The sequence below is a fragment of the Podarcis erhardii genome (genome assembly GCF_964252035.2).
Source record: "Podarcis erhardii genome assembly, chromosome: 8".
Lineage (NCBI taxonomy): Eukaryota > Metazoa > Chordata > Lepidosauria > Squamata > Lacertidae > Podarcis > Podarcis erhardii.
Genome location: NC_138499.1, coordinates 60,535,524 through 60,553,591, shown reverse-complemented (window position 1 = coordinate 60,553,591; position 18,068 = coordinate 60,535,524). Strand labels below are relative to the sequence as shown.

General features: G+C 39.0%; 1 protein-coding gene across 4 annotated transcripts in view; it reads left to right on the top strand.

Annotated features, from left to right (window-relative positions):
* The window catches only part of CDKAL1 (CDKAL1 threonylcarbamoyladenosine tRNA methylthiotransferase), a 231,262-nt gene that overhangs the window by 83,750 nt on the left and 129,444 nt on the right, over positions 1–18,068 (top strand). For all 4 annotated transcript variants that reach the window (XM_081873412.1, XM_081873411.1, XM_081873413.1 and 1 more), the window contains one exon: positions 2,119–2,239. In XM_081873412.1, the coding sequence (XP_081729538.1) occupies positions 2,119–2,239 (121 nt within the window). The remainder of the gene's footprint in view (positions 1–2,118; positions 2,240–18,068) is intronic.

The window sequence follows — 18,068 nt, the reverse complement described above, 5'->3', positions numbered from 1 at the left end:
GGCGGGATTCATCTCCTCAGGTGTGGCTACCATACCCCCAAAAATTAAAATTACAGGCAATTCATTTGCCATTGGGGTGGGTAGATAAAAATCATCACATAAAATAAAAATACTGTGACAATTTGTTTCTGATATGTCCACAAATTTCATCCAGTTCTGTCAATAAGGAGAAAATGCTGTAATGTTTCATTTTAATTTGCCCATAATAGTGAATGGGGAAGTTTAACACTTAACTTCTGCAAATTGGGATTTGGCTGCAGACACCTAGCAAAACTGGATTGCTTCCAGATCAGTTCAGACCAAATTACAGTACAAATTGAGTCTTGCGGTCAGTACAGACCCCTAATTAGTAATTAGTAATGTTGCTTATTTGCATATGTAACTTAAGGCCATTTCTACTGCCTTGGGAAAACCTGCAAATGAATAAATGGTTTTTAAAATAATGTTTCTGTAACTTTCAATATAAAGGGCCTGTATGATTTTGCCTCCTCAGCCTTTCCTACTTCAAAAGAAACAAGTCACATTTTAAATTTAAATGACTGACTGAATGGCTGGGCATGGATGATCATATTAATAAGCTTAGTTATGTATGAGTCTTTTTCCTGTGTATGCAGGCCCTTCCCCTCCTCCATTTGTGGCAGTGCTGAAGTCTCCAAGTTTGTTTTATCTGCACAGGGAAATTATGCTTACTAACTTTGGAACAAACCAGGATCGTAAACTAACTTCAAAGGATGGTTTCAGTCCCACAGTTGTTCCACAGATGGTAACAACCATAGTTTCATGGTTCAGATGAAATGGAAACAATGGTGAATTGGAGACTCCTCCATTTCATTAAAACATGCCATGAAGGAAGGGGGGAAGGTGCTGCATGTTCAGGCACAGTGGTACACTCAGGTGATTCTGGACAGTGGTCTTACTGATCATAGAATCAGAGTTGGAAGGGACCCTGAGCATCATCTAATCCACCCCACAGCAATGCAGGAATATGCAGCTGTCCCTTACAGGGATCAAACCTGCAACCTTGGTATTATCAGCACTGCACTCTAACCAACTGAGCTATCCAGTGGGAGATATGATGAATGAAATGAAGTTAGCACTTGCTATGCCAACATGAAATAAAGGTTTGACTGTATGTAAAAAAGGGTAAAGGAAAAGGACCCCTGGCTGATTAGGTCCAGTCGGTGCTCATCTTGCTTTAGGCTAAGGGAGCTGGAGTTTGTCCGCAGAGAGCTTTACTCAGATTGGTTGGGCTTTTTAATCTTGATTATTTACATTTACATTTGAAATAAGATGATGATGATGATTATTACTACCATGGTAGGTGCCAATTCCAATCCATTATTGGAAATCATACACACTCTCTCTCTCTCTTTAAATAACGTTTAATTAGAAATTGTAACTCAGTATTTTGCAAAGCTACCCCCCGCCCAAAGCATTCACTTTGATTTGGGTGACCTGAAACAATGTGTCTAGAATTATGGAAAAGGAGCTTTCTGAATATTTGTGTTTGAATATTTTGAAGTCAATATGCAGTTGCTTCTGAATGAGCTCAGTTAAGCTACAGATGGAGCCATAAATTACAATAAAGTGCTCACATGTCAGTAGTATTATACGTGAGAAGCACAACAAGCTGGGTTGAATTGTGAAAATGTTCCCTCATCCGAATCTTTTTGCATTACTTTGTGAGAACTTAATGGAAATTCTTGCTCAAGCTGACACCCATCGGTTCAATCATACTGCCTGGAACTTTGGGTTTGTGGTCTAATACTGTTCAAAAGGGAACAACAACACCCTTAAACTCAATAGTAATATTTTTACAGTAATTATAATCAAAATGCTGTTTCTTGGGAATTTGGCTTTTAAAATGGATTGACTTGCTTTTGTCAAATAGCTGAACAAGATATAATGAAAGGAGCTAAGCTTAATAACAACAACAACAACAACAACAACAACAACAACGAATTTCAATGTTGGCTTTTCCTTTACTTGGTAAGCTGTTGGTTACCAGAAGACTCCTGGGTCTATTTTTGTTTAACAAAATGCAAAATATTTGAGTAGAATATATTAAAACAAATGAGTTTTATGTATAATGGTACCATTTTCCCCCTTTATTTGAAGGTCACTCTGTGAGATTGCTGGGTCAGAAAAAGGATAATGGAAAACGGTTGGGGGGAGCGCGATTGGATTTGCCAAAGATTAGAAAGAACCCACTGATAGAAATAATTTCCATCAATACAGGGTAAGCATCATTCAAACTGACATAAAATATTCAATACTGCCTAGAAATTCAATTTCATTTTTGTCCATTCTTAATGCAGAGCTGCCTCAGGTCGTACCATAAAGAACAAAACAGTGAAAATTCCCATGATATTCAGTAGCATTAATACTTTAAGACAAGTTACCTAATTATTTACTTATATTTCACAATTATAAAAATTGAAGGGGTGTGCGTGTTTGCTTAAACTGTAGTGTCTGCTATTTCTAATCTTTCCTGAAAACATAATTTTGTGTTGTGATAGATCCCTTTTGTATGATGACTAACTCTTCCTATACCAGCTTTTATACAGCCAATTTCCATGTCCGTTTTGTGGTTAGAGGAACCACCATGGGGCTACTTTCCCCCTCAGGACCCACAAGATACTGTTGGAAAGCTCTCCTGAAATCGAATAGCACTTTTGAGGACATTGCCTTTTTAATATGCTTGGGCTCTGGCTCTTATTTTGGGTGATGCCTGGGTGCCAGAATGGTGCCTGGGTGCCAGAATGATGCCTGACATCTCTACCATCTGAAAGTACATGGCTGAGGATCATTGGATCTTGGCTGTTTTCACACACTAACACCCCACCCTGTAGAATTCCATCAGTTATGTTTTATCTGCACAATTGGAATGAATTTCTGGATCAAATTTGCTTTTTCTGTGCAGCCTGAGCAGGAGCAGTCACCATTAAGAAAAAGAGGTCGGAATATATAGTCTGTCCCTGGATCAAATGACTTTTCAAGTTCTCAAAGCTCTTAACCTAGTTCAAGGTTGTCATCTGTACTAGCTAGATGTTTATCTGAGAATCAATCACAGTCAGTCGATCATTTGAAAAATAAGACTTTAAAGCCGTCTTGCCCAAAAATGACAACTAAACATTCCCTTTTGGCGACTGTAACCTTGTTTTAAGGACCCATTTGTGCCTAGCTTATATATCTGAGTTTCTAACACTCTTTTTAATTATTTACCAAAAGCTTATACTAGTCAGCTAAGGGGAATTGAGGTTACAGGATAGTGTTATCTACTCCAAAGTCTGCACCATGGGAACTAAGTCCTGCAGAATCAGTTATTTATGTAAAAGAAGACTGAGCTGCAAATGTCATTGTTTTTGTGGTGTATCTCTTATTAGGCAAGCAGCTGGTCTAATTAAAAACAGAACACTATCTCTCTTGCCTGGGTCATCCCTGGTTGCTAACACAGCAGTAACACACGAACCCTCCTCCTCCTCTTTCTCCACCAGTCCAATTTCCCCATATTCATTGCTTTCCCCCCTTCCTTCTTGCCTTTCGTTCTCTCTGGAACTGTGGCTCCCTTGCCCAGAAAACAGTCCTCTTCCATGAGTTTTTCCTCTCTTGGTCCATCGATTTCCCCTCACAGTAACTTTGCTTTCCCCAGCACTGCCCCTCTTTCTGCCTTCTCCTTTAGATAGTGGGGTAGGAGAGCTGAGAAAAAAATCACATCAGTCAACCAATGTGTCCTTTTGGTTTCCAGATAGCACAGGTGTAGACTAAAAAGCCTGGGGCACAAATTTCACAGCCCTGGCTCATTTACCAGAAGTATTTAGTGCTAACTCTGGAAGTGTTTACTCAATTCGGACCAAACTAAGCCTCCTAGAGCATAGTATACAGTGACTGAACTCATAGCAGTGCAGAATCAGCAAGACCAAAGGAGGAAAACAGACACAATCTCTTGTCCAGGGGATCTCATGTTCACACTAAGCCATAGCTTGGTTTAGCATTACTTGTGAACTGAACCATAATGTAATCATGCACATTATTTCACAGTATTCAAAGAGTAATTAAAAATGAGAAAGCTAAATGGAGAAGCCAGTAATAGGTGATTTGGATCCATCTGACTGAGAGCAAAAAGGATATAAAAAGTTTTGACATTTCTTCATATGAAACAAAACAACTTGTGCTTAAAAGTTAGAAGACGAGAGAGGAAAAAAATAATTGTTTACCATAGAAATAATTGCAAAATCTTTTTTTATTTTTGGCTAGAGGTATGTGTACAAACACATGCATGTACATGTATTAGTGGTACTGGAATACATCAAAGATACTATTTCTTCATTAAACTATTTAAATGGGATCTCTGACACACAGTATTTTTCCAATTACTTGTCCAAATATGTAACCACAGCTTTGTTAATCTAAGTACTTTAACATTATTTTCTTTGTTTTATTTATGAAGTTCTACATCACTGAATATGTTTGAGCTGTTATAAAGAACATTGCTCTTTAGATTTATGCATTTATATGTTTAGTTTGATATTCCCACACTTGCCCCAAGGGGTAAGAGCAGCCAACATGTGCAGTTTTTGTAGCTCAAAGTTTATCTGAATCCAGCATCGTTCCAGCGGCATCTTACATAAGGAATGTGCTCCTAGACCTGCTACTGTGCCTGTTAGTTGCATCCCCTTTAGAATTATCCACTGGGTAGGGTTGCACTGAAATAGCTGGCCCTTTGCTTTTTCTTAACATCAGCCCTTCAGAACATAAGAGGAGCCTGCTGGATCAAACCAGTGGCTCATCTAATCCATCTCATAGTAGCCAGCCAGATGCCCATGGGAAACATGCAAGCAGAGACTAAGCAAAGAGCACTCTCACCACCTGCAGTTTCCAGCAATTGGTAGTCAGAAGCATATTGCCTCCAATTCTGGGGGCAAAGTGTAGAGCATAGCCAACATGACTAGGAGCCACCATGATGATGATGATATTGATATTGCTTCCTATGAAGCATCTCAAGGTGATTTCACAATAAACACACACACAAACACACAAATTGCATATCTTAAAAAAACCCCAGCAATTACACACACACACACACACACACACACACACACACACTACGAAGGTTAGGGGTGCTGCGAGTTCTAGTCCCAGACATCTGGAGGGCACTGTGTTGGCTCCCTCTGCCCTGAAGGACTTGAATATTATAGAATTATAATAATGGTCCATGTATCTTTTCTGAACTGTGATTCCATATTAGTATGTTCTTAGGACACATACATTTCCTAAGAGAAGCAATATTATATGGAACTGTCTTAACTGGTTAACAGTCTCACCCAGCAGTGGACTGTGGAGAAGAGCTCTTAAGACATGGGCTGAATTATATAAGGAGAGGCAATCCTAGCTATTTCGGTCTATATAGATGAGCACCTTAGGCCCAGAAGTTAATAGGCGACCAGTATTGGTATACAGTGGTGCCTCTACTGGTTACGTATCCTTTGGGATACGCATATGACAAAACCGGAAGTATTTTTCTGGGTTTCGCCATGCGCAGAAGTGCTCTCCCGCTTCACGCATGCACAGAACAGGCACCTCCAGTTGCGAAAACCTCAGGATCCGACTGGAGCTCCGGAACGGATCCCATCCGCAACCGGAGGTACCACTGTAGTATGACTTCACTGGCCAATATATTCTGGCAGCCACAGTTTGCAGCAGTTATTATTAATTAAATGTCTATATTGCCTTTCATCGGAAGATCACAGGGCAGTTTACAATATAAAAACATAAAAATGCATAGCGTAATAAGAAACCAAAACAATGACCCCCCACAGAAGCGGGGTTTTCTGGTTTCTCCCCAGTAGTGGTTGGAGAGGGTGATATAGATCAAGGGAATTGGTGCAGAATGAAAAGTTTCAACACTACTTCCACCTGAAGCTGCTTGAGTAGGGTTGTTAACTAGTTATAAAAAGAAGGAAATGGAGGGTAGGGACTAGAGATCCTGATCACAGCTCTCCCTCAGCATATCCATTTTGGCCCTTAGCACAGTGGTTTTTAAATACACAACAGGGTAGAGGGTTCTTCCCCTGGGATGCTGGAGTACATGTGCACTGTGAAATGTGCAAGCAGATACTGATTGGGCAGCCTTGCAGATACGTATTGGGAGCCATTCAACTATCCTCATGCTCTGATCCCTCTGTCCCCTGCTCATGTGATCATCTCTTCAGCCAGGAGAGAGGAAGAGTTTACCAGTGGCTGCCTCTGTTGTGTTTCCATCTGTGGAAATTGCAGTGCGTGCTTGCATCTGCATGCTGTCATCTTCCAGAATGGGGAGAATGTGTTCACGTGTGGTAGCAGCAGGGGCTGCACCTGGCCACCTCTAAGTGGTTACCGATCACAGGCAGCATACTTTTATTACAAGGGAGTGGTTAAGGGTCTGCTAATTTCCTTATTGCAGCAGTGTTCTTACATGAATAAACATAATTGCCTAATTCCACAATCTGCTGCAATGGTCCATGAATATTTCAGGTTGAGCTCACAACTGAATGCAGCTTCATAACCTGTGTCTCACTGTGCTCTCATTGCAAGTTACCCCGCTTATTTTGCCTTGGTTAAGTTGCCAGATGTAGCAGATGTAAGGCAGAGAGAAGGCATGGCAAGTTGTCATTGATAATGCTTTGTCTCCACAGTTTTCTTGCGGGTATTTCAGTCTCTGTGAAGCTGTTGCACAACCTTCTACACCTCATGTTTCACTGTAATGGCCAACAGGAGGGACTTTCCAAATACAGAACTTAGCTAAATTACTTGTCATTCCAGCTATGAATATTTTGGGATCAAGGTAACTTAATGGCTACTTGTCTAGTCCTGCAACCCATTTTTCAGCACAGTGGTATGTGCTGGGTGCGCACTCCCCAGCACATGCATGCTCATGCGCACACACCCTTTGGAGGATAGCCAAAGCACTAATCAATGGCCTATTTTTCGTTGCAACCTATGTTAGCTAAAACTCTCAGTGAGCATTTTTAATTCACTGTAGTCTCAAAAATTGCATATAAATGCAATATTTTAAGCATCTGCTCAGTATCTCAAAAGAACGTTATTGTCAATAGCTTTGCAACTGGATCTGTTTCACATTTAGAAGTAAATCTCACTGCATTTATTGGAGACACTGTTGTGTCAGTGTACACAGGGCTGCAGACTTAAGAATTTACATATCTATTTTGTGTTAAGTCTTTCTGAGAATATAATTTTGACCTATGATTCCTAAATCTTGTTTGTAAGTCAGAGGAATTTCATACTCAGAATGGCATTCATAGATGAAATTTGCCTGCTGACGTAAAATGCTTCATTATAATTGGCCTTTATTTTCCCAGTAGAAGACCCTCTTTGTTAGCAAGAAATAGAAAAGTACTGAAGCAAGTGCTGACAGCTCACTTTAAGCAAAGGCTAATTACTCTTTTGGTTCTCGTCAAAATAATTTTTGTTGATTACCTTCTTTAGCACTCTGCATTCAGACTCTGCACCTGACAGAATTTCTTATGAATATATTGATAAAAGTAATTTTTAATGTTGTTTTGTTTAACAAACCAGACCCCTTGATACCATAGAAATGGTATTGTAATCATGTGAGCAGAAATACATTTCTCATTATAATATTAAAAGGGGGGGAACCCTGCCTTTTGAGTGGCTAATTTGTGTAAACACATTTTATTATACAGGAGTAAGAATTCTAATATTAATACAGAGTTTTGGTAAGAGATCATTTCCTGTTTTGTGGGGGTCTCTTATTTTTTTGTAGAAATCTCTACTCCCTTCAGAAAATGCCAAGTATGAGAGCCAAAGTTTATTACTGCTCCAATAAGATAATTGGCTGCAAGACTGAATCTATATTTCAAATTGCTTGGTAATAGAAGCTAATTCTTGTAGGGATGGATAGCTAATCAAAATTATTTGGTTCTTGAGCAGCTAGGCAGCTGAAAACCTGTATTTTTGATTGTGAATATGCATCGTTTTCTCTCTCCCCACCCACTCATTTCTAAAGTACAGTTTTTGCATTAACTGCAACAAAAAGGCACCTCAAAAACATAATTTAGATGTAGGACAGATATCGGTGAAATGTCAGAACTATGCATTTTAGGATATGGTATATTTCTGTGAGGTAGAAACTGTTTTGTGATTTCCTGCTTTTGAATTATTTAAGGATAACTAAACGATCTTAAATGCAGAAGCCATCGTTCCTGTCTAACTGTAACTTGTTGAAGTATCTGTTGCCAGGCCTGAAGCATGCAAGAGCACCAGCTGGAGTATATCAAATATTCATGATATCAGATAGTTAACAATAACAGAATGGAAAGACAGTTTCACAGATCACAGTCTGTCCCATTATTTTTCTAATCTAAGTGGCTGACATCATATATTTTAAAGAAATGTAGTCATCTCTTTTTGGCTGTGACTTACAAAATATGTGCCCAAATCTTTATGCCATGTTGGTCGCAGATTGGCTTCAAACTGCTTCAGATTGCATTTTTATTGAGCCAAGCCAAGAGTAGTTTATTCAAAGGTGTTGTGTAATGTCACTTTTTCTCTTGGAACAAAGGCCCAGTGCATTTCCTGCTATAAAGCCCAAGAGGTATTTTCCTTCCTCTCCACTTTTTAAAGGGGAGTAGCATTGTTTTTTGTCTACTTGTTAGCTCTTTCTCTCTCTACTCTTAGTAAGTAGGAAGAAAGAATGAGAAGAAATTTCTTTTTAGTTATACTTTTAAGCAGAGGTTAAAAACATAGATTAAGCAACCCCCAGTATTGCACATTTACCAGTCCTTAGAAGTATCCGTGTGGCTGTTGTCAGGAATCTAAATAGTAGGTTTCTAGTCTTACATTTGAAAACATCAAGGCTTCTGTGTGCTTGAAAACAGATGTTCCCATTTTCTAGAGCATCAAGACTTGACATTTCCTGTCCTTTGGCTCAGCTGATGTTCATCCATTTCTGTCCTGTCATTAATTGGGCTGCATTTTGTTGTTGTTGGGTCATCTCTGATGGCATATCATTATGCTTAAGCAGTCTGATGTGAGTTAGTGCTATTCCCCCATAGTCCTCTGCAGATAAGTCATAGAATTGTACAATCACAGAATTGTAGAGTTGGAAGGGGCCCCGAAAGTCATCTAGTCCAATCCTCTTCAATGCAGAAATTTCAACCTGATCATATATGACAGATGGCCATCCAACCTCTGTTTAAAAACCTCCAAGGAAGGAGAGTCCATCACCTCTTGTGAGAGTCTCTTCTACTGGGTGTGTGGAGGATGTATCTCCCAGTCCCTTCCACTCATCACACTCAGTCTCTGCACATTGGAAATTCTGTTTGCGCATGATCCTAAGCTTTTACACTCCAAATAGGTGTCTTTTATTACTTCAAGGATGGGGATAATGTCTATGGAGCCTATGTATGTTGTGGTGAATGCATGTAGGCCCTTGGAACTCAAGTGTCCCAAAATAAGTTGAAGTCTTCTCTTTTTCTTTCCTTCTCCTTTTTTCCAGTTACAGATAGGTAGCCGTGTTGGTCTGCCATAGTCAAAACAAAACAAATTCCTTCCAGTAGCACCTTAAAGACCAACTAAGTCAGTTCTAAGTTCAACTAAGAACTGACTTAGTTGGTCTTTAAGGTGCTACTGGAAGGAATTTGTTTTGTTTCTTCTCCTTTTTGTTTTTGTGTAAAGGCAATTTGTAGATGGAGTGTGGGGGGGGGGAATTAAAGAGCAGTTTATGCAAAGGTCAAGCAGGAATGTGCCACTCACCACATCTATTAATTTAGTTTTAAATTCTCAGCAAATGTTTGGCAGTCCCATGATCTCTTTATATAGCAGCCCAGAACGAGACTTGGTGTCTCTCTTGTTTTTAAGAGATAAACGTCTAGTATGCTTGTGTTTTGGGGTTTGTGTGTGAGTCATGTGTGTTTATATACTCATTTTAAAGCCTTAGTTACCTTGGAGCAAGGTAACTTGTTGCTCAACAACTTGAGTTCCTATTAGGCTGAAAGTACAGCTGGGAGTATGTTTACAAAAGAGGTTGCTTAGTCATCTGCTTTTCCCAGCTTCTGCCAATCTGTTTTTCTTTTTACTTTGATAAACTATCCTCATTTGTTGGCGTACTTTCTGCAAACTAGATTGTGCTTGATTCACTGTACTATTTCCCATGGTTTGAGGGTAAATAACCATTCCTCTCCCTGATACTTTTATTGATTTATCTTAAGTCCTAAACCATGGCAAAAGAGAGAAAAGAACCAGCATTAGGAAAATAGAAAAACAGATGCAGGTTTACACTAGATATAAATAAGTTTCAATCAGAGGTGTGAATTCCATATTCACTATAGGTTTAATAAACCAGGACTCATTGAATTGGATGAACCTGTTTAAAATCACATGATTCTATTGTACAATTCTTTGTCAATTGTGCCCGAGCACTATTTGTATTTTCAACTAGACGTTTGACAACAAGATGACACGTGAACTTCTTATGGCCCTATGTGACTATAGAAATAGCTATTGACAAAACAAGTTATCAAAATAAATATGGAGAACATTGCGGTGTGGGTTAACTATTTTCTAAAGTGAAGGAATGGAGGTTAGTGTGTTTGAATAGTAAAGAGAAAATATTAATATTCACCATTTCTACTTAGTGTCCTAATCAGTCATGTCATATAAAGAAAAGTGCAGAGGTCACAAGAAAGGTTCGATGTTTTTAGATAATTGATTTCAGTAGGCCTAAAAATTAAGGTTGGTTAAACTTGTATCGGGCTGCAGTCCAGAATGGTCCTTTACTCTTCCTTGAAGAATTCACAGTGTGATATGAGACTGGGAACTGAGGCTTGGGAGTATTGTACTCTCAGAAAGGCAGCTGCAGTAATGGTACCTTGACTGGTTCCACCACCTGCAGAAGAAGGCAGGCTGGTGCTGTGGCTCTTGCATGGAAAGGCTGTTTGGTGTCAAATGGCCTACGTTTTGGAGATAAATTTTTGTGAGAATGCATAGTTGGCAGAGTAAATGTACAAATTTAAAATGCTTTGAACTATTTTACTTTTTAAATTGTTAGACCGTGCTGCTGAATATAATTATTGGTTATATCCTATTATTTTAGAATCATACCATGAACAGCTTATGATACACATAAAGTACAATGCAAAACAAAACAATCATTTAAAATAAGCTGCTAAGAACATACATATTATTTGTATATAATTAAGGCTAAATCTCAGAATTGAGGCAGTAGCAGAATTAAACACTGAAAGCCTGCAAAAAAAGTTTAATTTTCAGTTCTGTTGAAAGGAGGTTAGAGAGGGCCTTCTGACACGGTGCCATTAGAATAGTGTGCCAGTGCCATGCTGCTACCATTGAAAAGGCCCTCATCGTGGCACCAAGAGCAAGGCCTACAAGACTGATCTCAAAGTCCAGGCATGTCTCTATGGGAACAAGGTGTCCTTAAGATGACCTTGTCCCAGCTCATTTAGGACTTTAAAAACATCACTTAAATTGAGTCTAAAAACGAACAGATTGTCAATAAAGTTGTGAGATTTGAGATGTAACATTCTGATCTCTGAGCACTAGACCAAAGTATATTAGCTTTCGGTAGAGATCTCAATACCAACTTTCTTCACAGCTTGCAATACTGAACCAAATAGCTGTGTTACTGTCTGAGCTACTTTACACAGCAATCACATTTGCAGCAGCTACCCTCATGTACACCCTGTAGCAAACACACAAAAGTGTGATTGACAGGCACAATTCTATAAATATCCATTGTATACATGTCAGGGACTTGCGGCAAATTAGAGCTCCTGAGCGCATTGACACACAGTTTATGCATCTGCCATGGTGCGTAAAGTGTGAAACAGCCTTCATAATAATATACAATACAATTCCTGTTGGTTATGAATATATAGCTACTTCACTTTCTACTGGCAGTTGTAGAACAGTTAAGACAGTGGAAATACAGATATATATATGTGGAAATGGAAAACTTGCAAGCAAAGATTACATCATCAATATATGTGGAATGTGGCTTGCTTCAGTCATTACTATTATTTATGCATTTGTTGTATTTATATATGGCATTTTTTGGCAATGCTCCCAAGGCAGTTTACTAAAACAAATAAATGATATAAAACGTAAAGTTGGCCCAAGGAAGGGACAGTCTGATCAGAGCAGGCCCTGCTGTTGTTTTTGCTTGCTTTGCTTGCTCTGTTCTTCCTTCTCTCAGGACAGATAGTGTCAGTTAGCTGAGGGGGGAAGGCTTGTTGACTTTACTTGCCTCCAGCTGCCAGGTTTGTATGCCTTTAACAGCTGTGTGATTAAAAGTGTATGCCCTCAGTGGTGGGAATGATGTCACTTGCTGCATTTCTGCTTGTCGCCCTAGAACCTGTGCCCCTCTAACTGTTACTAGATCCCAACTCTTAGAAACCTCAGTCAGCATGGTCAATGGTCAGCCGTGATGGGAGCTTTAGTTCAGCTTCAGAAAGGCCACAGGTATTATCAGGGAACTGGAGCCAGAGAAGGAGGAGAGAATGGGAACTTACCGAGAGAAGGGTCCTTTTTAATAAGCAGTTGTTCTTCCTCGGACGAGGAGGGTGACGAAGAGCTGTCAGGAGGTAGTGAATCTGAGAGGGGGGAGGTACTTCCGGGGACAAGCAGAGAGGAACGAGGGGGGCTGGGCTTAGAAGGTGGTTATGCTGGGGAAAATCGAAAGGAAAGGCAGTCGGGACAACCGACCCGCCATGAAAGTGTCAAACTTCTGAACTTGCTTTGTACATAGCTTCAAAGGCGTAATAAATCCTGTAAATATGGCTGACTGCCCAGACTCTTATCTTCACTAGTACTCAAAACTCATTGCTGACAGGTATATAGAATCATAGAATTGTAGAGTTGGAAGGGACCACAAGGGTCTTCTATTCCAACCGCCCGCAATGCAGGGATCTTTTGCCCAACTTGGAGCTTGAACCCACAACCCTGAGATCTCTACCTCTCTACGACTCCCATGCTCTACCAACTGAGCTATCTCTCTGAGCATTCCTGTGTAAAAGGCACAATATCCATCTCAAGAGGAAAAGTTGGTGTTTGGGTACAAGGTCACAGAAGTTTCAGCTACTGAAGAATTTGAGCAATATCACATACACTTTTACCCCATCTACCTTTATCACAGGTTTTCATTTAGCTCACATCTGTTTTCTTCCTTGTTAATTTTCACAAATTTATTCTTGAAACTTGGGAACATTTTGTGATGGTTGACTAGAAGGTTGTGCCTGCTTGTACTTCATTGAACTGGTTTTTATGCTCCAATGTGTACTTTTCTTAATTTATTGTCTAATGCCTTATAAAAAGCCTTGTCATATCTATATTGCCCAGAAGCCACTGCTTCAGAAAGAGAGGAAATGGATTTATCTTGCACAGTTGCAATTGCTTAAGACTGACTCATGAGCTAAACACCAGATTAGAAGAGTATCTATTCTTTTTCAAAGAGTGTATGTAAACTATTATTTTTATAATACCTGGTTGCCGGTGACCTGGAATAGTTCCAGGCTTGAGTTATTTAAAAGAGGAAGGCAAGATTGGGCCAAGGTACATCAAGACAATCAGACTGGTTTTTGGTAACTGAGATATGAAAATGTGGCAGGACAGGTGCAAACACAACATTTAAAATGTAAGAAAGATGAAAGGTTGATCATTTAGGCCAGGGGTACCCAAACTTTAGGCCAGGGGTACCCAAACTTTTTTCAAAGAGGGCCGGATTTGATGAAATGAAACGGACTTTGGACATTCCTGATTTAGGCTGATCTGATAAGTAAGTGAAGGTTTCATTTCCCTTTCCCAAAATTCTTTAGTTATTGGTAATAACTTTATCACACTCTTCCTCTATCCAGCAATGTTCAGGGCCAAAGTTGTCATTTACAGGACTTTTAAAAAATTAAGGAAAGGACATAAATATCAACTACATACAAGAATACAGAAAGATTGAATTAAATTGAATATACACACAAATTTGGGTTATGTTCACAATCCCTAAAAAGAATAATTATTGTTATTGGCAGTGGGAGTAGTAACATTCCTTCCCCCCACATTTTAATTATTTTATTGCATATAACAATGCAAGTGTTTGAGAGATAAAGAAACACACCTGTTCAACATCAGATGATCCACAACTTAAGGGGCGAGGAAAGAATGGTGCAGGGTAGAAATAGATAGATACAATACTAGGAATAATAAGATCATGATTCCATGAAAGCACAATGGAGCGGTCAGTAATAAGTCTTGGAATACCATCAAATCCAAATAAAATCACAGTTTGCAGGAACCTGTGAGCCATAAATTTGTCCTTTGACATAAGTCACGAAGGACCACTATGTAGTTGCATAGTCCATAGGTTTGACTTTACCCCTAGAAACTTGTAAAGGCAGGGGGGAAGGTAGCTTACCTGTAACTGGTTCTTCAAGTGGTCATCCATGCAGTCACACAAACTGACCTTCCCCAATACTGTCAACCAATTATTTATTTATTTATTTATACATACATACATACATACATACATACCCCACCCATCTAGGCGGCTCCCAACACAATATTAAAAAACATGATAAAAGATCAAACATTAAAGACTTCCCTAAACAGGGCTGCCTTCAGATGTCATCTAAAAGTCAGATAGTTGTTTATTTCCTTGACATCTGATGGGAGGACGTTCCACAAGGTGGGTGCCACTACCCAGAAGACCCTTTTAAAATCATCTATCATCTATAGAAGTTCTGGTCATTCCTCTGCACATTTTCCACAGAGCAATTGATTTTTCCCAATCTGTGGAATTTTTGCAATAGGGCCCTACCTCACAGAGTGCTTATAATTATAAATTAGAAAAAGAAATATTAGCTACTTCTGAACTTTCAAGAGAGCAATGGACTTCAGATATTAAACCTTTTTATTAGCTTTAAGCATAATTTGGGGCAGCTAGATGTGTTACTGTAGCTGTGCATTTTCCTCTCAAAAGGAGAACATTTATTTAATAGAAACAAAATTCTTCCCATAAAAGCCTGTTTATTGAATCCACATCAGTAGCATTCTCCTGCTAAGCTGGCTTCAAATTTTTATGGCAGTTACTGGTTGCTAGTAATTTAGATCATCTTTTGAGAAAACAAGGTGCTGGCAACATTAGTAGCATTGGAACATGCTTTGAGTACCAGCTCGTGGTACAATTTCATACTATTTGAGAACCTAGTGCAAATTGTAGCAGAAATGTGAAGAGAAAAATCTTGCCTAAGTGTCACTGTAGGAAGCTTATTTTCAAAGACATGGTGTTGCATTTTTTGATGGCTTACGGTGTTTTTGCTATTATTTTACACAATTCAGAAGCTGTGTTCCCACAGAGACTACTGACATACTTTCTTTTCTTTTCTTTTTTGAAGCAAGTCTGATAGCTATCTCTGTCTGTCTAAATTAAGCTTGCTAACATGCCCCACTCACATAGAACTCTTAACCCCTTTCTTCCGGATGTTTTGACCAGTACTAAAACAATACCTTTTATCCAAAGAACCTGTTATATGTTTCAGAATTAACTGAAGCCTAATGTTTCCTGTGTGATTTAACCACTCTGAAAGACTATGTCCCAAAAGCCATTGAGGAAGTGAAAACAATAGCTCTTATCATAGGCAGCGGCCCACTTTTCAGCTGAGTTTTCTATATGGCTGGTTTAGGGGTTGTTAATCTTAGAGGACTTCTTGGTTTGCTAAGTGCATTACTCACTCCACAGGAGTGTGGTGGGGATAGCAATTCTTGTTTTATAAATAACTGCTAAAACTATTCCTCCATGTTATAATCCAGTTATGCTGAGCTGATGCAGATTGACTTTCTACAAAAATAGGTACAGTAAGGACTGTAAGGGAATCCTGTGATTTCCATCATTCCAATAGATTGGAGGAAAAGGGGGCAGTAATGGAATTGAGGTGGAGAGAGTAATGTAAACAATATACTCCAGCTTTAGGTATAGCCACACCAGCATATGATTTCTAGAAGTGCATTATTTCCTTACTTAATTTGTTACTTAACCTGCAAAAGCCATAATGTCTTGAACTTCCAAGTCAACTTTCTATAAAATAGTAGGACACAAACAAAAGAGGAGGGGCATGGTTCTCAATCTACTCCACTGTTCTCTGCTGGTCCATAATGTGACGTAAGCTCCACCAGTGAAGTAACCAGCTACCAAGAGAACAGCTTACAACTTGCAGAAATTTCCTATCCAACAGGTTTGTTTACCGTAGCGCATCTATGCATTGCCAGAACTGCAGCATTTTCTTGTTTTTGAAATCATTTCTTAACATCAAAATTCCTCTAGCTTTGGAATTAAAAATTTCAGTAATTAATGTTACGAATTCTTCTGTGGGTGATTTTTGTTTTTAAAAAATTGTTCCATCTTGTACATGCTGCCTGGTGCTTGTTCAAGTACTATCAGAAAAGTATTAGGCATTATTTTAAGGAGGAGTAAACAAGACAGTAAAGGTACCTGGGAGAGTAAGAGAACTGTCCTTTCCCAGATCGCTACCGATGGAAAACCTTTTATAACTAAAGAACCTTCTGCTCTGTGTAAATATTGAGAGTGGGGGCAGATACTTTATGGTGTGTTCAGTGGGTATTGCCATAGCAGAAAAATAATTAAAAGTGCTTTTTAACCTAGGCTGGGTTTTGTCTCTGTGTCTCCCTGCCCACCCCGCATGTAGATTGCGCAGACTCCCTTAGTGCACTTTCATAAGCATGATGATTGAATTTGAAAATGATAATGGATTTAAACCTTGATAATTTATACACAGCAATTCTAAGCACTTATGCCAACATATCTGCCTGTTGACATTACCTAGCATGTTTTATTGCATAAGGCTGTCATGCCTTGTCCTAAGCTCTTGGGTCCTGGCACAGCCTTAATTAGACCTGGGCTATTGCAGTAAATCTCCCAAGTCACAAAAAATTAATTTGGAGAGTCTAAATAGCCTCAGATTTGTTCTTATTTAAAAGAATGCTATATTTTCATGGGTTGCTCCACTCTGGAACCAGCTGCTGATGTCTTAGAATAAGGTCAAGTTTCTTCATCATAAATGTCACTTAGAGCTTTTAAGGAATGTTTGGTGCTTTTATGAATTGTAAAGCATCTTTTATATCACATTGTGTAGCTTGAGCCCTAAACAGAGTAATGCTTCTAAGATACATAATTCTCTTTAAATAAAATATATCATTCTTTTTGAGCCAGCTCTGTCTCTCTAAGATACGTTGTCATCACAACATCCAAGCTATCATAAAAATTTATTCTTTACACACGGGACAGTGAACCAGAGGTACAAATTTGTATGCTAATGAGTTGGGGCTTTAGTCCCTCTGGTCAATGTCCAGTCCTCTGTGCTATGCTACTTCACAGTTGTACTACTTGTCAATAATAATTTTGAGCCACAAAATAGAAATTGCATCAGCCGTTTGTTTTAGGCAGCCAAAGCGCTCCCTTTTGCCATATTTTTGCTTCTGAGTAACAGTTGCAGTTCCCAGATTGCTGTCTTGAGAGGATTGCTGATAGTATCACATCTGTGTGGTCTTTAGTTTTTCCCCATTGGTCTGAGCTGAAGTTTGCTTTTGAAATGTCAATTAGTCCATCTGTTCTGCATAAAGACAGCCTTCATCACCACCTTTCTTTTTTATATGTTTGCAATAAATGCCTTCATTCTCTTCCCCCATCAGCTTCTGAAGCAGGGACTCAAGCTCCTGAGAGACATTCGTGTATCCTGTCATCTTCCAAATCCTTGTATTTCTTTACTTACTTTAATTATGTTTTGTTTTTCTTTAATCCACCTGCTTGCTATATTAAAACTTTACAAAATTATTAGATTTGTGCACTTAAGTAGTGTTAGAAACTGGGATAGAAAGCTATTCGCCACATGAATCCTGGAACCTAGGTTACGGGCGCAAAAACAGGATGGCTAGTCGCTATTTTCCAAGTGCAGCAACACTTTCTATTTATTTTTCTGAAATGCATGAACTAATACACAATTCACATCAGTGAAACATTGTTAATATCA